The 22,297-nt window shown below is 32.1% G+C and overlaps 1 protein-coding gene and 1 long non-coding RNA gene across 6 annotated transcripts in view; one reads left to right on the top strand and one right to left on the bottom strand.

The window, feature by feature from the left end:
- The first annotated feature begins 23 nt into the window (after positions 1-23).
- On the top strand, positions 24-3,129 carry LOC141457369 (uncharacterized). Its single transcript, XR_012460353.1, has 3 exons — positions 24-131; positions 445-826; positions 1,813-3,129. It is a non-coding gene; the product is annotated as an uncharacterized lncRNA (long non-coding RNA).
- ACC (acetyl-CoA carboxylase) overlaps positions 2,361-22,297 on the bottom strand; it is a 59,420-nt gene continuing 39,483 nt past the window's right edge. For all 5 annotated transcript variants that reach the window (XM_074134246.1, XM_074134245.1, XM_074134243.1 and 2 more), the window contains 38 exons: positions 22,149-22,278; positions 21,854-21,972; positions 21,602-21,782; positions 21,081-21,283; positions 20,795-21,004; positions 20,426-20,596; positions 20,165-20,327; positions 19,906-20,068; positions 19,729-19,825; positions 19,377-19,534; positions 19,110-19,276; positions 18,809-19,020; positions 17,828-18,321; positions 17,580-17,749; positions 17,404-17,492; positions 16,933-17,082; positions 16,626-16,829; positions 15,879-15,997; positions 14,706-14,994; positions 14,438-14,592; positions 13,409-13,589; positions 13,094-13,330; positions 12,233-12,436; positions 11,949-12,150; positions 11,766-11,863; positions 11,415-11,684; positions 9,127-9,247; positions 8,809-9,017; positions 8,549-8,692; positions 7,437-7,557; positions 7,124-7,317; positions 6,912-7,047; positions 6,429-6,606; positions 6,030-6,294; positions 5,773-5,943; positions 4,286-4,432; positions 3,851-4,030; positions 2,361-3,403 (listed from right to left, as the gene is read on the bottom strand). In XM_074134246.1, the coding sequence (XP_073990347.1) occupies positions 3,872-4,030; positions 4,286-4,432; positions 5,773-5,943; positions 6,030-6,294; positions 6,429-6,606; positions 6,912-7,047; positions 7,124-7,317; positions 7,437-7,557; positions 8,549-8,692; positions 8,809-9,017; positions 9,127-9,247; positions 11,415-11,684; positions 11,766-11,863; positions 11,949-12,150; positions 12,233-12,436; positions 13,094-13,330; positions 13,409-13,589; positions 14,438-14,592; positions 14,706-14,994; positions 15,879-15,997; positions 16,626-16,829; positions 16,933-17,082; positions 17,404-17,492; positions 17,580-17,749; positions 17,828-18,321; positions 18,809-19,020; positions 19,110-19,276; positions 19,377-19,534; positions 19,729-19,825; positions 19,906-20,068; positions 20,165-20,327; positions 20,426-20,596; positions 20,795-21,004; positions 21,081-21,283; positions 21,602-21,782; positions 21,854-21,972; positions 22,149-22,278 (6,681 nt within the window). In that variant the 3' untranslated portion in view covers positions 2,361-3,403; positions 3,851-3,871. The remainder of the gene's footprint in view (positions 3,404-3,850; positions 4,031-4,285; positions 4,433-5,772; positions 5,944-6,029; positions 6,295-6,428; positions 6,607-6,911; positions 7,048-7,123; positions 7,318-7,436; positions 7,558-8,548; positions 8,693-8,808; positions 9,018-9,126; positions 9,248-11,414; positions 11,685-11,765; positions 11,864-11,948; positions 12,151-12,232; positions 12,437-13,093; positions 13,331-13,408; positions 13,590-14,437; positions 14,593-14,705; positions 14,995-15,878; positions 15,998-16,625; positions 16,830-16,932; positions 17,083-17,403; positions 17,493-17,579; positions 17,750-17,827; positions 18,322-18,808; positions 19,021-19,109; positions 19,277-19,376; positions 19,535-19,728; positions 19,826-19,905; positions 20,069-20,164; positions 20,328-20,425; positions 20,597-20,794; positions 21,005-21,080; positions 21,284-21,601; positions 21,783-21,853; positions 21,973-22,148; positions 22,279-22,297) is intronic.

Raw genomic sequence — 22,297 nt, forward strand, 5'->3', positions numbered from 1 at the left:
AGCTTTCTTTAGTTCACTTGTTGAAGAGCTCTTCACATACTTCTCTTCGTTATTACGTTCTTTGTACACGTTCAAGTTGGTAGTCTTTTTCACTAGCTGTGTCGTACGTAATGATTCATCGATCATCTGAGGTTATTCTGATTTTTAATACTAGTTTTCACAGGTTGATCGGATATATTCTCTCTATTCTTCTCTTCTTTTAATTTAATTGAACAAATACATATGTACGTTACTTAGTTTAAATTACTTTGCTATGAGCTTTATTAAGTCCAAATTTTCATATGCAATATAAATTTGATTTTAGTACGCAGAAATTCATTAAAACTTAATCCAGAGTGTACGTTTGTAGTAAAACTTCATAATATTATATTGAATGTTCCTCTTGTTTTATTCTGTGTCCTACTATGTAAGTATTATTTCTTACAATTTTTTTTCTTTTTATAGGTCTTCGTACATGCTTAAGTTTTCGGACTTTCACTTATCTCTAAGGTAGGAATATCAGATTAATGTAGAGACTGCCTTCTGTTAAATTCTTATGCCGCTCTACACTTATTGACTGAATAGACTCAGTAAGGGAGGTTACATGGTGTTATCCAAAATATTAATCATTATCAAACATATGTAAAAATTATGAAATAAAATTATTGAAACCTAGTATTTATGTACATATTTAAAACTTCTGGTCATTTTTTGTTTTTAATTCTGTGCATGTTTTTAGAAGTGAAAAGTTGGGAATGTATTTTATACGAGGGAGGCGCGAGAATTTAAGTTTAAAACACGGCCATTGTTGCATTTTCACTGCAAAATAATTATTGATAAGTAAAATGTGAATGAATATATGATTTTAATCATTTAAAAACTGCGTAAATTAGTAAAATCTTTAAAGGGAGACTTTTAATTAGCGTAGAACTTGCAAAATGCTGGTATATTCAAGCTTTGAATATTCTTTGCTTTCTGTTTGCATATTTCTAGTACTTACATTTCTATCCGTAGCAGAAACACTTCAAGTTTTATAAGACAGAAACTAAACGATTTTAAATGCACAACTGTACATTGACCAAGTAATAGCTCTAAGTGAAACTACCTTTCAAACAAAACTACTTCAGATTTAACAATAACTTTTACCCAAATGACGGATTGGTACACACGATTGGTGTGATTCAAATTGCCTACCGTTGTAAGCATGTAAATCAGTCTCTGTCCACCTTCCTAAAGGAGAAAAGGAGTCTGCGATGGAATTGGCTGGCAATAGCTAACTTTGAATTTCCATGCAAAAATTCCGCCAAGTTATCAAGAGGCACTTTGGATAGGATTGGATAATTTGGAAAGGCCACTTGGATAGTTGGGATTAAAAATATAAAAGTACTTCAATTCCTTGAGAATGTTCTCACAGGAAGTGGGGCGTGGTGTCCTAGGTGTCTGATGTTTTACAGAGCCACCATTCGGGCGATCTTTACCTTCGCCTTTCGGGAGTCTATCATTTAAATAGGATTTAAGTTCTCTCACCGCTAGAAGTAATATATGCGCAGGCTTGTAAGTTAGCAGTCTTCTATAGAATGTATGTATTGTCCCGTCGGTATGTTTTAAAAAAATCTTAAATTGCATTTTGATTATAACAAAATTCTGCAATATTGTAAAATAAAATTTGCTAGTATAGCACTAAACTTCTTTCGCCCAGATACTGGATAAGAAGAAAGAGGTACACTGTAGCAATGGGGGAGCGATGTTCAGGATAATATATTCAATTAATCTAATCGAATTAATTTATTTTAATTAAATCGTAAAAAACTATTAATTCAGTTTACTTTTCAGAGCTTAAATTCTGAAATACCTCATCAAGAAGTTAAAATTTTACTGGATCCAGCTTGCCACATTCTTGAGTCCTTACCATAACAGGAGAGTTCTCGACTCAACAATATACTTTTAGTCACGGGAAACCTTTTGATTGTAACAATAAAACACAGATAATTAATTTAAGGGTAATAATAGGCATGCTGTAAAAAAAAGATCCTGGAATGAAATACCTTTTCCTAGTATTACTAATTTAGTCATTGTGTGCAGGATATCTCTTAGGCAAATTCAAGCAAAAAAAAGATACAAATGGAGGAGAAAGAGCTATAATCAAAACTATGTAACTTAAAACGATTTCAACACATTGAAACCTTATTTAGCGCTGAAATAGTGTACCCAATACTTTTTTCTCATATTAATAACAGTTTTAATGGAACTGCGGCTGATAATGAACAAACGAAGGTTCTAGTCTGCTGTTTTTCTACTCTTTACAGTGGTCATAACTTTTACAAAAACAGCTCTAAATCGGGTACATACCTCAAGTTATCTGTTAAATGCAGGAAACAAAATGCAATATAATTAAAAAGTTTGTATTGTGCATTACTTAGAAAAATTACATTTCATATAAATAACAATTTTTGCATGTGTATTTGTACAAATAAATCATCCAGTCTATCGTACAACAGTTTTGCTTTTTCAATATATTTACATAAACAGATATTACATCTATCTTTTATAAAAATAAATATATTTTTAAAATTATTTATGAAGGCATATATTCACAAGGATCTTTTTTATCTAAAATTATACGGGAAAAAATAAATCTTGAGTTGTAGAAACTACGCACAAGTTTACTAGATTTTTAAAAGTTGATTCAAATTGTTTTTTACTAATTTTATTAGGACAGTTAATGCAAAACACCAAATACCTATGTCTTTGGCTTGTTTAAGATCAATCTATACTCTTCCAATAAATATAAAAATAACTGAGTTTAAATTATTATGTATGAAGTTTTTAAAATAAAGCTATAATGTAAAGTTGCACTAAATTTTCTAATTCTATTAAAATGTAACTTTCAAATACAAATTTGCCTATACATATATGTATATAAAAAAAGTATTAAAATATTTTTATATTCTTCTGTTACTGAAACCAATAATTTATTTTTAATGATTCGTATTGCAAATATAATGCTATTATAGTTCCTATATATACATGCATGTGGCACTAAGTGAGCTCTCGGATAATTAAATGTTAAAAATTATACAAGGAAATTAATCTCTTTTGTTTGTACATAGGACCATTTTTATATATAAATATATCACATTTATTTACTATTTTTTGGTACTAAAATTGTTCAAAAAACTAAGTATCTTGACCCAGACGAAGGGTAATAAATACTTAGAATTACGTTTGTCATTTAAAGCAAACAACTGAATAAATGACATACGGAAGGAGTAGGAGCTGTTCATTTCTTGTGCGAAGTCGTTGGAAATATCTTCATTGAACATTATGCAGGTAATGTAGACCAATTGATGTTTTCATAACTACTCCTTTGTACAGACTAAGATCACAAGTAATATTTCTGTTTGTTGTAATAATCTAAATATTCCTGAAATATTTAGAATTTTAAACTTAATGAAATATATATATTACATTAACAATATATATAAATATTATATATATATTCTATATAATAAAAGAAAATTACAGTTTTTTTGTCTGCTATTGACATTCAAAAATATTTATTGTTATGTTATTGTAAATGAATGAAATAATGAAGAAATAAATGTCTATTATTATTATTAAAAATATTAGAAAGGATGCGTATGATATAATGTCTTACCATTAAGTTTTAATTCACAATTAACGATACATTAGAAATGTTAATAGCTGTCCTTGATTTTTAAAAATAGATAATACATTTAAAATCTTTTGATAAAATGATTTTATGAAGATCTTAGGAAATAAACCATTAATTTTATTAAGAGATATGTCAAATTAAATTGCCTTATTTCCTTAAATCTAAAGAAAGGTTAATAAATAAAAAAATACATACCCTTTGGTTTAGAAGTAACCCTCATGATTCCATATTACTAGTTTGTACATCTAGTGACTGTGAAGGACTATTATTATATGTTTCTAGATGTGATAACGTTCTTAATGCATCAGATCTTTTGCAAGGACTAAGGCTTTCAAATAATTCAACTAAGGCATCCATTGCTACATCAGGGCTTTCCTAAAATAAAACAAACAACGATCGATTAAGAATAGACATGCACCATCATTGATTATCAAACAAAATAAATAAACCTTAAATATCAGGGCTTTCACTAACATTTGTAGTTAGTCATGACGAAACTTCCTATTACCTCAATGTATAAACTTTTTCGAATTTTTTTTTAGCGCTTATTAATCTCTTAGGGTTATTTAAGAAGATATTATATATTTACAGAAGATACTACATTAAAAATATCATTTTCAAGATACTTACTTCTAAAGCCATTTTTATTTGGTTAATAATTGCATCCCTTTGGACACTTTTCATATTTTTCGCTATAATTGATTCGCCCATTTCTCCCATACTTAACTGCTGCTCCATCCAGGACGTGGCTACCTTATTATCGTCCCATAAGTATGCCTACGAACAAAAATAAAATTACGAGAAATTGAAAAATAGAAGTGGTGTAATCTTACCGATTTAAGGAACTACCCAGAATCGTATAAAAGACTTAAAGGCGTAAAAAATAATTTAGGGCTAACAGCATATTATAACTGAAAAATAAGTTTAATAGTTGGGTTTTGGCGCTAATAACCTATGCAATCGAAGCGAAAAAAAAAAATAATGGATGACTACGAAACCCAAAAAAAAGTTTTGTTCATCCTAATAATGGATGACTACGAAACCCAGTTCTAACTGATACTCGAGACTTTATAAAAAATGAAATCCTTGCCTGGTGACCGTAAGTACAAAATTTTCCTTGTCAAAAAGTTTGCAGAACGCAAAAAAGGTATCGCAAAATCTGTATCAAAGATATATCCATATGCATCTATTAAATAGCCTGGAGGATTTATTATATTTTCCGGGGGAGTCGTAGCTACCTTACAACTGTGCCCAAATGCCTTGACTTGCAGCCAAAACTAAAGTATTAAAAAAAAAAATCAACGAAAAATAATGACGCGCAGAAGCAAAACTGCGATTAAAAGGTCTCACCTATTTGGCCCAGCTTAAGGTTGACAGCATTTACGGATCTCGTGATCCTTTAACGACTTAAAAGATAAATGAACAGGTAAATCAATGTTCATGTTCTTACCACAAGAAATCCTTGAGGGATGGAATTGCAAAGAAATCGAAACCACTAATTCCAAAAATTCACTAACTCTAAAAAAAAAGAGGGAGATTGAGAATAAGTTTTTTGGTAGGTGAATGTGCCGAACAAAGAGACGTAAAAGGCAAGGGCAAGAAGCGAGACTAATATGGAAAGAAATAACAAGAATGTAACAGTACTACTGGGAATAAATCTCAGACAGATTTACAGACAGACGAGAAAATAGCGAAGAATATCACAACACGATAAGGTTAATGAAACCTTTAGTGCAGTCAGGCTTAAAAAAAACTGAGAGTTGAGGATAAAGCAAATGCAAACAATCGTGTCTATTGTGTTAAGGGAAGTGATAATCTAGCAAAATATGTTATTAAATAAACCTAATATTATACATAAATGTTTTAACAGAAAAGTTGAATTAAAAATTAAATGTTTTTACTTTGAGTAATTGAAAAATTATTGCCTAAAAACTGATTTCAAGAAGTGGAGGGACAGATTGCTGAATATAACTCATTCTTCCAGGAGACTTACAGATAAAATCAAAGATATTACAACTGAGTAAATTTCAGATACATCTTTATCACTCTCATTGTAAGATCACATATCATTTATCACAATTAAAACAAATTACTTAACAAAAAATAGCTTTATTTACCTCAGTTGTTCCTTTTTCTTCGATAAACCATCTCCTTAGCATGGCCTGTGCTTGACCATCATTTAACGACGGTTGCATTTTCATCATATTCCTCTTTATCCTATCTTGAATCAACAATCTTCTCAATCTCCAGTGTAAAACTGTTCTTGACTTCCTCCACGGTACTATATCCTAAACAAAACAAATCAAGTGATACAGAGAAAAGCAATGTGATAAACATCTTGCTAAGGATTTAGTTAATTAAACAAATATTTTACCTGAATAACACCTTTCTCTTGCATCCTTTCAGGTGTATCATGAAGATCAGCAAAATGTACGGCTACCTGATGGTACATTGGTATTAAATACTTTTCTCTATTTTGAATTTTTTCATCTAACGCTGCTTTCTCTTCGCTGGTTATGTTCCCAGTTAATCTATTTCTATATTCAATTAATTCTGGATCTAATCTTGCCATAGTTTTCACTAAATCTTTCATTCTATATTTAATTTCAACAATACCTTCTGGTTCAAGTACACCACCTCTGAAAAATGAATTTTGCTAATAATATTTTTTTGTTTACTTTCTCTTATTTTTATTTTTGCAAAAATTAAAATATTAACAAAAACCGGTGATCACAATACTCATTTTTAATATTTTTCAGAGGAGATACTTTACCTGCTATCTGGATCGGCGTACATTTCCATGTGCGTGGGATTAATTGTTGGGTCAACTACTGCCCAAGCGCCTCCTCTCAATTCACCATTTGGAGGGATGTAAATAATAATTGGTTGTGTATATTCCCGTAATCCATCAACAATATAAGCACCAAATTTTACTACTTGTTCGTACATATCTGAAACAAGATAGTTGATTCGTTTTTTAAATATTTCATGTAAAAATTTCTTCTCATGTAAAAAATGACAGTATCATAAATCCCGTCGTAAGAGGTCTAGCCACTTTTTTTACGCAAGTCATTTCAAATGGATGTTCTAAACTTAAATTTACTTCATAAGCAAAATATTTTGTGTCTGACATTTGTTTGAAGCCAAAAGAGGTACTGTGTGCAACTTCTAAGCTTCAGTTCATTCACAACATTCATTCATTTACTTGCAACTTGTTCAATCTTTAGAAAATTGCACTTTCTAAAAGAGAGCATACCTTTCATTCCACCAGAAAATCCTCTCCAATTTGCGAATATTATCAAAGGCAAATTTTCATGAGAAAAGTCTTTAATGGCCTGAGAAGTTTTATACGCTGAATCAGGAAACCAAACTTGCCCAGCTTGGGATAGCAACTACAATAAATATATAAACAAATATTAACCACATTATATCAAAACAAATTAAAATTAATTAATCTATTTTATTTACCTTAGCTTCAGAATCAAGATTTGCGGGATCGGCTGGAAGTTGTAATTCGACAGTTCTAGTTTCTACAGCAATGACACCAACAGGTATTCCGCCAAGTCTAGCTCGTCCCGCAACTACGGTTCCAGCCCAAGGACGCATTATCTCATCCCAACTGCGATAGTCAAAGAAACCACTCTCCCACGAATCTGGGTTATCTGTTGATGAATAATTAGTTACATTTAATTCCATTCAATCAGATTATACCAGTTGTTTTTTCTTTTTCCAATTATTTATTTATTTATTTTAAAATGACTAACCAGTTGGGTACACTTACTTGGATTGGGCCTTCCTTCAAGCATCCATCTGGGATCATAAGGAGCTTTAGTAGGCATGTAAACTACTTCTCTGTCAATAGGATCTACCGGAGTCAAAATTGGAAGAGGTGACACTTTGTCCTTAACAAAAATTTTCATAAAATTCATTAAGTTTTTAAAGATTAAAATTATTCGGCGCATTAGAATTTTTTTTTTTAAAGACTTCAAGAGAGGTGCAACCTTATAAGACAGATCACGCAAAATTTCCGCAAACAAGTACAAAAGTACAAACCCAGTGCAATAAAATTGCAGCGTCAAACCCACTTTTATAAAAAAGAATCAAAAGAATTTTATAGAACCTGTCAAAGTTGTGGCATTGTTTAACTTATCATGAGCCTTCAACGGATAAAACTAAATCAATAAATAAAAATGCAAAAAAGGAAATAAAAGTTCACATTGACAACCCTCAGGAAAACTTAACTCGTAATATTAATAATAATTATCATAAGGACAGTAAATTAATTTTATTCCTTCTTCTTTGTGTGATTTTATGAAACAAAAACCCACCGTCACATAATTACACACCAACCAAATCATATACTCAATGTTAAAACCGTGCATCTGATATATAGGTGCAGAAAATATAATACTATTTTGGATTTGGGTCTTGAACGTATGTCAAGAATGTATGATTAAAAATTGGGGAAAACTTACAAAAATCCTTTAATAAATTTTTTGAATTGTATGGAGTTCAACGAACTTACTATAATTATTAATTTAAGATGAAGTCAATAAAAACATCTTAGGTCCGTTGACACTCCGATCTTGTTCTGTGTACAAGCGGACTCCTCTCTTATTACAGACAACACTGTCCATCCCGGAATTGAGTTATAAGAAGCTTTAATCTAGAAAGATTAAATATAGAAACAGGCAGGTTCGAACCCGGTATATCCGCGGGTGAACCAAATAAATCTTCCCTTAACTGCCTCCTTTGAACTAAGATGCTTTACTTTCTGAAATTCCCTAAATATTATCTCCCGCATTTATTGTCTATTTAATTTATCCACATTTCACGGGTAAATAAGTAAATGGCTATTGGAACATGTCTGTTGTTATAGAATATCAAGCCTACCTTTGGAATGTATGAAAGCCATCTGATAATGGCATTAATACCATCGAAATCTCTGGGCTCTGTTTTATGCGAAACTCCATTGTTGTACATAATCTGAACACCACCTAGCTGGTTGTTTGACGCGTATACCTCTCTTCCTAATAGCTAAGCAGATAAAAGTGAACAGAGTTTATGATGAACTATTTATTATATATATTATTATATAAATTATTATATATAAATATAATAAAAACAATATACTCGTATTTACTAAGACCTACCTTATTGAGTGCACTGTAACCAGTAAGAATAATGTGAGAGTTTTCAATCTGAATAACTCTTTGGCCAAGCCTCACTAGATAAGTACCGATACCAATGGCACGGCACGATACCATTGACATTGTCACAATTTCCCTATATGCTTGTGACGATTCACCGGCTATCATTCCAGCGTATCTCAAATTTTCAACACCCAAGCCATCATCTTTGCCTATAAAATTTTAATACTTTAAAATGAATAGCTATCTCTCTCTCCCGATATATATGTATCTGTAATGTTACTGATACGATAATATACGAATATATAGTTTAATCATTACCTATAATATCTGTAATTTTATATCTTGGTTCACCTTCATCTTCTATCAAGATGGCTTTTACTGAATTCATTGAAGAAACCTTAGTAAAATCCTCAGTAGTTAAATATAAATATTTGAAGCCCTATAAAGGAACAAAAATAATTGATATCCATGTACATCATAATAATAATAATAATAATAATAATAATAATAATAATAATAATAGTGTTTTATTAGGGAAGGGATTAGCTATGAGGTTAGCATACTGGACTCCCACGCGGAGGTCCCGGGTTCGAATCCAGCAGCTGACCCTTAGATTTTCTCTTCCTAGGAGCTTCTTACAGCTCACTGTCCGGTGATGGACAGTGTTGTCTGTAACGAGAGAACACTGTCCGGAGGCCGGCAGTGCACTGGAAAAAGCTCCGGGCGCTAATGACCTCAGCTGTTGATGCGCCAAAAAAAAAAAAAAATAGTGTTTTATTTATTTACATCAAATAATACAAAGATTTAAATGAAGTGAAAAAAAAAAATTAAAGAAATAACACTTCAGCATGGATAAAAATCCGTCTGCCGAGTTGCTACAACAAAATAATTCATCCTCGGTACTAAGTTACAGTAAAGTAATTTATAAACATAACCAAAAAATAAATTAACAATTCATTGGAATTCCTCCATAATCAGTCTTCTATATAGTAAAGCTGCCTTTAAATATTTAACTAAGTGGTCCCAATTTTTTCCATTAAGAAAAAGAATAACGTCTTCCTGTGTTAACTTTTTCCCTCCCAGATATTGTAATCTATAAGGAGCCAGGATGGGGCATATCCCAATAAAGTGGAAAATGTCTTCCATCTCAGACAAATTGCACAGGGTACACTCTTGCCCAGACTCTGTACTAAAAGGCCTGCAGTTAAGGTACAGCGATTCAGATCTGGCCTGCATGAGAAGTTGTGCCTCAGAAAATGTCCTGTTACGGACATAATCTACCTCGTATAGCAGTCTGGGATACAGTTTATGAAATTGTCCCATTCTAGCACGCGACACCATGTTCTCTTTCTCTTGTTGTTGTACTACCGAAATAAAAGTATCCAACGAGGTTTCCCCAGTTAGCAACTTTTCCATTTGGGAGTACGGTGTCTGCAATTGGGAGCCTATTTTTACACATTCTTCCCACCATAGAACTTTATTGGCAATTACTTGTTTGGCTATTATTTTGGGAAGTCTGTGATCCGGGAGTTTGAGAACTTTCAAAATATATTTCAGATGTAATTTTAGCGTGAAAATAAACATTGTATGTAAACCTGACTCTAAGTTAATGATGTAATTTGATGTATTACCAGGTAGTCTGAATAACTTTTTTATAAAACAACCTCTGTAACTTCTCCAACGTTTCATATCGTTTATATCCCCAAATCTGAGCAGCATAGCACATTACTGTGCGCGCCGTCGCGTAAAACACTTTTAATTTTGGCTGGAAGGAGATTTTTGAGTTATTAAATAACTTATTCCAGTTGCGATTGATCGCAAATTTCGCCGTACTCAATTTTTCTTTTAAATGCAAATCAAACGCCAGGGATGGTATTAAGTTGACACCCAAATATTTATAGCTACCAACAATTTCAATATCCACCCCCTCATAATTCCACTTTTCCAACTTAGAATGTCTACCACCCCTCCCCCTACAAATCATTATTTTGGATTTGTCCAGGTTGACTACCAAACCCCACATTTTGCAGTAGTTGTTTAGTGCGTTGATCATATTCTGTAATACTACAGGGTCATCAGCCAGCAGCACAATATCATCGGCATATTTCAGCACGGGAACATTTATATTGCCAAAATGTATGCCACCTCCGATTTCCTGACACAAATCATTAAGATAAATAGAGAAAAGGGTCGGTGAAAGTAGACATCCTTGTTTTATATCCATGTACATTTAACACTATGTAACAAGCCAAGAATAAAAAAATACATTGTCACGAAGTGGTCACATTACTTGGCATGGAGTTAAGTTCAAATCTCATTAGGCGCTTAAAAGTTGACTCAAATTTAACAAGGCTGCTCGTGATATCTTAAATAAGCTCAAATAAAATTGTTTTTGAATTATTTCATTATTATTTTGAATTTAAACTGTCTTTGCCAGGGTCTCCATAATACAATTAAGAAAAGCTTAAAAACCACAACTGATTTTTTTTTTTAAATAAAATGGTATAAAATGCAAATATTGCTCTATTTCTACTAAGAGTCAAAATGTTACGATGCTTGGTAAAACCACGAGTTTTAGATAGATTAATAAGTGACTATTGACTTACTTTATCTGGTGCGTCAGGATCTTCCCAGGCAATTTTAAAAAGAGATTTCACTTCTTCCGCCAAACCAATTCTTGCACCACTATTCACGGCTATATAAATTCTTGGTATTTGTAACTTTCTTGCTAGTTCAGAAGCTTTTAGGAATACAATATCTTCTCTAGGGCCAAACGATCCAATAAGATATGTAATATCGTTAGAAATAACAATAATATCTCTGCCATCTGGATATTCTGGTGTAAATAATTTCATTTTCCACGCTACCATACCAACCTAAAACAAATTTCGACTTACATTAAATACAATGATATTATCAACAATTTACTGGATGTGTTTAAGTGGTTAATTAATTACATCATTTTCTCCAGGAAGACGTTTCATTTCAATTAAATTGTCACCTTCAACTACTAGTTCCACAGAATCAACTACTTGCGATGGTGGTACGATATTTTCTGAAATATTTATTTTTGTTTTACATTTATAGTTTATAATTTCAGCGTTCTTCAAAATTAATTAATAATTTAATGAAATATTCACCATTGGGTCTCGCTTGTATGTATTCTTTCCATTGTCGTTCGATCACTTGTTTAAATATATCTGGAAAATCATAAACGTAAGTGGTTCCACTACTCTGAGCCTGGAATCGTTTCTGCTGCAAATAATCTTTGGTGACATAAGGTGTTGAAACAGGCAGACCATGCATTGGACCTGTCTTCGGGCCAAACGCTTCAAATTTAATCTGTAAACATTTTCAATTGTCTAGGATAAATAATTCTGTAAAAATTAGATCAAAATGAGTTCGTAGTTGCTCAAATACCCACCACTCCCGTTTTATGGTCAACCAGTTCTTTGTATGTATATATTTCCAAAAGATAACCACTATCGTTGGCTAAACAGAGACGAACATTAGATGTGGGCGAATTAGGAGTTGGTCTAATTGTCATTCTTAGTTCAGCCTGAAGAACTCTCAGTTTCCATAACCTTGGTCCATATCTAAGCACCATATTTGTTACACTTTCCTCGATCTATATTTCATAGATAAAAGTTCAATTTCAATTCAATTTATTTTATTTGTTATTGGGGTAGTCCCCATACAAAGGAGCATGGTGGTGTTAAGATACAGATTAATAGAATACAATTATAAAGAAACCAAAATTCAAAAATACAGAATTAATAATTACAGAATTAACAAATGAATTATCCTATGCAGGCCAAAGTTACATATAAGTTTTTATACAACCATTCATATTTATATTGAAAGAAAATGCCTTAATTTCAAAATGGATGTCACATATTTATACAAAACCTGAGCTGAATCTACAGTATCTGGGTTCAACAATTTTTCAATATGTTCCCCTACGTTATCAGAATGGTAATAATACTCTCTAATGAGTCTGTAAAATGGGCATTCAACAAGAATATGCACCAGGTCCTCTTTCTTTTGTAACCCACATAACCCACAATCCAACTGAGGATCTATTTTGCTTATTAATCTATCATGGGTTAACTTTATCGAGTATTTTCCACTTGTCCTAAGAGGGACCGATATGTTCACGTACACATTTATATTGATGTCCTAAATGTACGGATCTTTGAAACGTTGGTCATAGATAAAAGTTATAATTAAAAGAAAGTTTTAATCTAACCGCAAAAAACAAAATATATCTTAACTGAATGTTTACCTTAGCTGGATCCATGATTACTGTCGGCACAAAGTTTAAGAAAATATGGTTACAATCAGTACGTCGAGCCAGCTGATGCGAGAACGCAACTTCTAATTCATCCATAGCTTCTAATAATACTCTTTCACCTTCATTTTGCAAATATTCAAAAGACGCTTCTTTAGTGATAAGATCTGAATGGCGAATAATAGAACGGATGAAGAATCTATAATCAGTAACAGATTGTCCTTTTGCAACCTAAAAAGTTAAAGACATTCATTTAAGACGTATCAAAACATTATGTAAAAAGAAATAAAGAAAATATTATATACTAACTTTAGCTTTACCCAAATAAAGATACATTTTTCTGTTTGAAGTGGGCAATGCTTCCAGTTCATAAGTTTTCATTCGGTTTAATTCTAATTGGAATGCCATTCCAGGCTCCAGATGTCGATATATCCTATCTTCAGCAAAGTTATCGCAATTTCTATATGTAAATAACTTTGGAAATTGTCTCCTGTTTAAAAATAGAAAATAGCAAATATAAATATAAAATGACGGGGCAAGTAAGTTATTCTGAATTTAGATCGTTAAAACCTTTTTATGTGGAGGGAACGAAGGCTGATAATTTTTTGTTTTCAATTTTAAAATTTGGAAGCGAATTTTAGTATGCAAACAAAACCTCTAAAACCATATCAATTTAGTAAGTAAGGTATCCCTGAGCTCCCAAGCATTTCACTGAGAATTGGCCTATCCCCAGAGGTACATACCAAAAAGGCAGAAAAGGCCTCTCCCAAACACATTAGATCTAATGTTTGCTAGCAAGAACACTATACTAGGGATCCATGCTATCACAAACAATTGTTTGCTGCACTTAGAACGAGCAATTAAATCTTCGTTATCTATATAACTATGTACTTCCAAAAGTAATATTCACGGCCTACTTAGAACGAAAAAAATTCTTAGTGTCACCCTACCTAATTCCTTATTAGTCTGGAGACAAATACGCACCTTTCCTTGTTTCTCCACCACTAATTCACTAATTCTATTATTTTTCAATCTTAAATTCCTCTCACACAAAATTGCTTCGTAAGATACCACAAAACGGCATCGAGGATACCACTAAAGACAAGCAGTCTCATTGCATTCTAATCCGTCATGTCAGAACTAGTGCCCAGAACTTCGCATTACTTCTCTGAGCAAAGCCATTAAGACACGGTTTCTCCAATATACCCACAAATGCAGCACCATACGGCTTGTCCAAAGCAAGCCAAAATCAACAGATGTTCTCGTTTCGAAGGTATATTTAATAGAATTGGAAAAAGTAACTTGAACATAGAAGTTTCTGAATGATAAGCCACTTACTTGTTAAGAGCAAGAAACGTTAGTCGCCTGATAGAACGTGACTTCAGTTCATCCATTTGTTTAGCACAAAAATCACCAAATAATTTGCTCAATTTATAATCTTCTAGATCTCCGTGATCTTTAATGGCTATGCAGAGAATATGAATAGGTTCAATCTACAAAAAAAATATATATATTTACTTTGCGGAAAATTCACATTACTTTAAAATATAATACATTCTTTTTAAATAAAATTTTAGCGTGGCCACCTAATGAAATAAGTTGTTACCTTTATGTTATTCTCATCTAGGGTGCCTGGTGTACGAGTGCCATCGCCAATTGTTAGGGAGACGTTTATTGAAGTGCTGTGCTGTGACTCTGAAGTGCTTTCCACGGCTTCCATAATCTTGGGCGAGATAACAGCAGGATTGGCAAAATCCTCCAAAAGATCCAAAATTTCATCAAAGTAATTTTCAAACGTTTTAAAAGTATCAAAAGCAGCCATGCAGCCGGTTCTTTGAGGACTGTGAACAATGGTTGGACCCCCTGGTGATGAGCAAATATCACCTAGCTTCTGCCTAAATAGTAATAATAATAATAAATTCATATTATACAAATTATTAAGAATAGTTATTGAGCAAGAGAGAAGTGAATGTTTCGTTAGCAATTCTTTTTGTAGCATACTCTTTTCCTAATGTTTTAAGAATGTGCGTAGGTTATTTTTGTTTTGTAAATCTAAGAATGTAGCCATTGTTCCCATCAGGAGAGGCACTAACAAAATTAGTAACAACAAACTTGTAATCAAGTTCATCAAATAAAAATCATGCAATAATTATTAATAATTAACATTCATTTGAGTTAAAGTTCAAATTTCAGAATTTTGTTTGTTAATCAGGAATTTGCCTGCCAACTTTTATTTCCTCCATTAAATATTAATTGCTATGTTAATTTTCAATTCCGTTAGTTAGGGAATGTTCTTTTGTCTTGCTTAAATAATGAAATTTCTGTCATTACGACGGAAATCCACAGAAAATCCTAATTATTAATATAAATCCCACACTAATCAATAAAGGTTTTGTGAGAAAAGCTTTTCTCAATCAAATCATTCAGGATGAGAAAGTCTTAGCAAAAAAGGAATGTAGAATCCCTTTATGTAAATTTTATTTGTTCGTGAAATACAAGGTCCAAAAGGCCAATAATAATAATAATTACAAATATTTTCTTAATTTTTCGATAACTTATTTACGTAGAACGCAAAAATATACTTCTACCAAAATGTGGCGAAGTTATATCTCAATAAAGAACCTAAAGCACTTTATTGTGCAAAACCGTCCCAAAAGAGATCTCTAACAGAGTCTATTGAATTAATTATTAGAGAAAATTAATAACACGAATAATAATTAGTAAACAAACTTTTAGGTACACATTAAAATATCATTACTTATTACAAATAAATAAATACCTATTAGGATGAGAAGATGGCAATAAAAATTGAAAATGTACAAGTGGAACCTCGCCACTAAGTTCCAGATGTTGCAGACATGTCAAATCGTAAGATATATATACTCTTCTGACATATACCTGAAAAAGATATTTATTTTATAATTGAATTCGTTCAGTTAGTAGTAAAGCGTTCTGGCACTGAATAGATAACATCTTAGTGTCTGAAATTGTGTTACAAAGATACTTCAACATTTTGAGCTGCTTAGAAAAAAAAAATTATTTATTTCCAACGATTGATTCTAAAATATCCTCGTTATTAGTATTGTATTTGATATCAGTATTTGTGTTGACTAGTGGTTCTAAAGATGGTCTGATTAAAAAATATATGTAATTTCCTGCTGTTCTCTGATTTCCTCTCAGGTTCCCCCTGAGAAAATGAGTAGCTTTTACTCTTCTAATATCATTAGCTTAGATTTAGAAGCTTAAGAGTTACAAAGCAAATGAATACACAGTTCATTGGATATTTCCTTAAAGGATGGCTCCAACATTAAGATGTTCTTCTTCGCTTTCAGGCATTTCTTCTGATAATCAAAATTGCTGTTAACAATCGGAGTACTCTGTTGGAGAGGAATGTAGAGCACTTAATTGATAAGATCATTCATTACCCAACAACAGGTGATAATGAAGATATTTTAAATAGCTTTCAGTTAAATGAACGTTCCCTAAAATGAAAAATCCATGTAATATTTAACAAAAATAGACTCACCTCCAGAGCAGCGTTGCAAACAGCTCTATTTGTATGGTAGAAAAAATCATGTAGTATATCAAAAATAGATGTCTCTGACTGTATTAATTTCTGTAGATTTTCTGGATGGAAATCATGGCCATAGGTATCAACAGCTGATAAGAAAATTGATTCCATTTGGTTATGCCTCAATTCATAGGCAGGTTGATGAGCAGCTATCAGAACCTGTATTTTTGCACAACAAAAAAATTAAATAAATAAATAACTAATACAAAATTTAAGCCAAGATAAAGTTAAAGAAACCAAATACATAGAATGTGAGACTCACCTGACGCGCACGGAGAGCAACTCTAGAATGTTCGCTTTTATTAAGAGAGGTTAACTCATTAAGGGTTGATGACAGCTCATCAGTAAGTCCTGGTTCATTTGACCAAAGATGATCAATAAGCATAGTTACTAGCATATTTTTTTTAGCCACCTGCAATTAAGAAAATAATTATTTGAAGTGTTTTTGATTTAGTTATGTAAAAGATGACTAATAAACTATATGAAAAACCTTTAAAGTGAAAGTTCAACTTTATTTCAACAAAAAGAGCAACAAGATCGGGTAAAAAGAAAACTGGACAATTTAACTCATCAGTAATATGTTCGCAGCAACATCGAGGCATGGGAGTTTTGTACAAGTGTTTGATACGTTACAAAGAGATGTAAAATGATCGAGCCGAATTTCTTAGCTAAAAACGAACTATAACTCGAAATGTTTTCCTACACTTCTTCCAAAAATACTTAAATAACTCACTTGATTATGAGAGAAAATGGTAGCTGTTACTGCGGCCATATCATCTTTGTGTCGATCTCTGATTGCTGTCACACATTTATCGTAATGCCCTAAGATCAAACCAATTACTTAATTATTCTACCTACCGCTACGTAGATTATATAGAAAAATTAAATATTCTTAACGGAAAAGATTACCTAGTTGGAACTGACTTTCAACTTCATAGTACTGCCTCAACAATTCGTGTACAGCTGTTTTCATTCTACCTCTAATACCATTTCTATATCTCTGAACTAACTGTACAATTCCTTGAGTAGTCAAAAAGAAGTTGTCTCTATCAGCACGCTTTTGAAGAGTGGCAGCGTGGCTAAAAATAAGTTACATGTATGATCGAAATGATAACACTCATTTAATGGTATTATGACAATAGTATATTGTACATTACCTATCTATAACTCCTGCAATTTGTTGGCTAGGAAATTGCGCCAAAACGGAAGTTATATTTCTTTCGTACAATGTCATTAATTTTCTAATTTTTTTCTCAACTGAAAGTGGTATCCGTCCAGAAATTGATGCAATAACTTCTTGTAATTCTAATAATGGAAGACTTGGATCTCTTAAAGAAGACATAAATCTGTCGATTACGTCCCGAAGTCTCATCAGATGATAAGGTTCTGGTAGGCAGTATCCGGCTAGAATATTATCTAACATTTGACGATAATGGTTATGCTTGTGATTGAGCTTTTCTCCAACCATTGGCGTAGATACGTCCAATTCTGGAAATTGTCCTTTATAATCTTGTGCTCTTGTAATAAGTGTAGGATCATCGAGTTCTAAATGGCCGATAACAGTACCAGCATCCAAAACAGCTCCTGGTCTCTTTGTGTAAATGACTGTTCCTGCCTCGCTCGCTGTCAAAGTCATTACCATTTTCATCACCTAAAAAACATTTAAAAAAAGATTTCTTACAATGCTCAAAACAAAATAAATTTGTAACATCTCCGATTTCGTCATAACATTCTCCTTTTCCATAGTTTAAATTGCTTTACCAATATTTGAAGTGAACTAATGAATTTGAATGTTAGACAACATTCACGTATTGTTTACCAACAATGGGCGATAAAATTACTGCATCAGCAAAATAATAAAATACAGCAGAAAGAAGAGATATGAAGTCAATAGAGCAACGATTTCGTGCTGCAGCATTAGCACACTAGATCGATCATTAGGGTTGTACTTCTTGCGTCAGACGCTTTAAAAATCGAGGGAAAATCATTTGAACATTTATTTTTACTTCAATTAAATGAATAAATAAATCTTTTGAGACAAACTTGTAAAACAACTTTATGAAACGAAAAATATATTTTTTGCTGAAACTATATTTCATGCTAGATTATAAATAAACTAGTCAACGACTGCAGCGTACCTCAATTTCAGCATAAGCTTGTCCTTTGGCTATGTGTCCACCATCTTCTACGATAAGACTGAGTAGTTTACCTGCTGAAGGAGAACGTAACAGTGATGGATCATTTTCTTTTTCAAATACACAAGTCTGATTTCCTATAACTATTCTATATCTATCAACTTCTTCTCTCATGTAAGTAGTAAAACTAAGACCATCCAACGATAGCAAAATACCTAGAAAATTTTACAAAAACAAATTCAATTACAAAAAAAGATTCTATGATGTAATATCAGCATCATATCTATTACAAATTTGCTCTTACTTCCATCAGAAAGTTTGTGCACTTCTATTTCTTTGAAAGAACCATTCATTACTAGAAAATAAGAATTAGGACCAGATTTTGTCGCTTGAACTTTATATTTGTAGCCTTCATGAATTAATTCAATATTTACTATATGATCGAGTGTGTTAGAACCTTGAATTTGTCCTCTAAAATTTGATTAAAGGTTTTAATAATCAGGCTTAGAAGGAAAAGAAATTATTTCACTCCAATTTAATGGAACATTAATCAGATCTAATCAAAACTGACCTTTCTAATGAATTTTGAAAGCTCTGAAATGCATCTAACACTTTGCGATCAGCAATATGTAAAGCGCCACAAATTACACCTAACAAAATATCTGGTTTCTCTGATTGTACCTTTTCGGCGATTAAGATATCCAACCACTGTGTATCTATTGTATTTAACTATTAAAAAACAAAAACAAAAACAAAAAATTAAATTAAGTTTGGTACAACATATAGTAGGAAATTGTAGCAGAATATAACACATGGTGAAAATTGATGAAATAGCAGGTTAAATTGAAAAAAGAAATTAATTCCTTCAAATATTAAATCAACTAAAATTTAAACATCTATATAATTTAAATAAAATTTATTACCTGAAAACACTCTGTTTCTAAAAGGGTGATAAGATATTCTACGGTTGTACGAAAATCACCTCTTATTGATAATTCTTTTAAAGCAACTACTAAATTCCTAAACAAAATCATTTTGTTATTTAACTAATCAAAACTAATTATTATTTTTTTTATGAGAAAAAACAAATATTTCCTTACTCTCTTGCTTGTTCCCTATTTTCACCCCATGAGAAACAATGCCCAAATTGGGAATCAGCGAATTCATGAAGTCCACCTGAAGCTGCAACACTAAAGTATCCCCAGACATTTTTAGATGATCTAAAGTTCAATTCTTGTACTGTTCCTGAACTAGGTTTAAATCCTTTAAAAGGTATAAAAAATAATTAATTTTAATTCCAAATTGAGCAATTATTAGTTCATATTTCATTTAAAGAAAATTCCCAAGTATATGATGTACCTTCATCTGGATTTTCACTAGTAATCCTAGCCGCTATTACATGTCCCCAAGGTTGTGGTTTGTTCCTAGGTTGATCAAAGTCAATGACAGAATCACCCCAAGGAGATTCGCCATAAAGTACTCTAATATCCTTAATCCTATGTAAAGGTAAACCCATGGCTACCTATAAACATCGTTTAAATAGATCATAAGACCACTTTTTTTCTTTTTTTTTTAATGTGAAATTTGAAGTCAATACAAGCTAATTAAAGTAATACTTACTTGTAGCTGGGAAGCAGGTAGATTGACGTCGCTTACCATTTCAGTACAGGGATGTTCTACTTGTAACCGAGGATTGAGTTCTAAAAAGTAGTAAAACCCTTCCGTATCGTATAAATATTCTACCGTTCCGGCACTTACGTACCCAACCATTTTTGCTAAGCGTACAGCTGCCTGAAAGTCAAAATATTAAATTAATTAACATTAGTTTTACTTTGATTGCAAGAACGTCAATACACACAATACGTGAGCTGATTGAGTGTATCTTCTTTGATTTAGCGCCTAGAGGATTTTATGTAAAAGCAGCACTTTGCTACACCACTAACATCCGTTGTACCCAAATATAAAACGAAATTATTGGTTAAACAATACCTTTTCCATATCTTCAAAAATGTCAGGTTGAGCTATCACAGCAGGTGCTTCTTCAATGATTTTTTGATGCCGCCTTTGTATGGAACAATCTCTTCCAAAAAGAGAAATTGCATTTCCATATTGATCAGCTAATAATTGTACTTCTAAATGCCTAGCACATGTAGCTAATTTCATTATAAATATTGGGGAACCAGGTACTTCAGATTGTACCTAAAAATGTATTTATAGATTAAAACTTTTTGATTTTCCTAATAAATAATATAAATTTTCTGAAATCTGAACATACTTGTCTGAATAAATTTGGAAAATCTTCAGACGTTTCTACTTTACGAATTCCTTTACCTCCACCACCTTCGCTTGCTTTAATCATTACGGGAAAACCAATTTTCTGAGCTGAAGCTAACCCTTCTTCAATTGTTGATACACAGCCTTTTTTATATAATTCTGAGCTAATTTTAATTTTCTTATCAGAGTATTGAGCCTTCAACTCTAAAAAAGTGTTCAAATTAAATAAACAGTTAATAAATGTTTGTTTAATACATGTACACGTTGGTCTGCAATGCAATGTGATTTCATGCATACTGCTTTTCGCATTCTTGTCGGTTCTGGATCTTCAACCATTATTCTAAAGCATCAGGTACTTGCAGGCAAATTTGACAACGGACAGAAGCTTTATAATTCGAAGTCCAATTTGTGAAGATGGATGAAGATCCAACACCAATCAGAATTCATGAAAAATTAGCATGCAATGACGGTATAATCACTGAAGTTACTTTTAAATTAATAATTCCATTATAAGTTCCTTACCAGATCCTGACCATGGCAGTGTAGGAATGTCTGCAGTTTGTGCGACAATGCTGGATGCAATTTTATCTCCTAATGCCCACATAGCTTTTTCCGGAGGTCCAATAAATGCTATATTATTTTTGTGGAGTAATTCAGGTAATTTTGGATTTTCAGAAGCATGACCCCAACCTGCCCATACAGCCTATAATCATTGTCAGCGTAAGAAATAAATAGCTGATTCCTCTCAATAAAATTTAAATTTTGTTTACAAACCTGCACTTGAGTTCTTACTGCTATATCAACTATCAACTCAACATTTGCATAGTTATTATTATTTGAACCTCCGGGAACAGGAACATAATGATCGGCCATTTTAATGTATTCCGCATTTGCTACACAACAAAAAAATTTGTTTCTGAACACTAAAGAATACAATATACATGATAAACTGAATAAGATGTACCCTAAATCAGTAATGTTGAAAAATATTGTTTATTTAAAACTATGACGCATTTTACAAAAATACTGGTAAGTACTGTAGAAAGAAAAAAGTAATTTGGCTAAATACCTTTAAGATCTTCGGGAGTGACCATAACCACAAACCTAATGGCTCTTTCATTTTTGAACATTTCGTATGACCATCTGCGAATCGAACGCATACATTTAACCGCAGCAATTCCATTATTAGCTATTAAAACCTGAAATCAAATTCGCAAA

This window comes from Rhodnius prolixus, unplaced genomic scaffold (assembly GCF_049639745.1).
Source record: "Rhodnius prolixus isolate KJV_2025 unplaced genomic scaffold, Rpr scaffold_10, whole genome shotgun sequence".
Classification (NCBI taxonomy): domain Eukaryota; kingdom Metazoa; phylum Arthropoda; class Insecta; order Hemiptera; family Reduviidae; genus Rhodnius; species Rhodnius prolixus.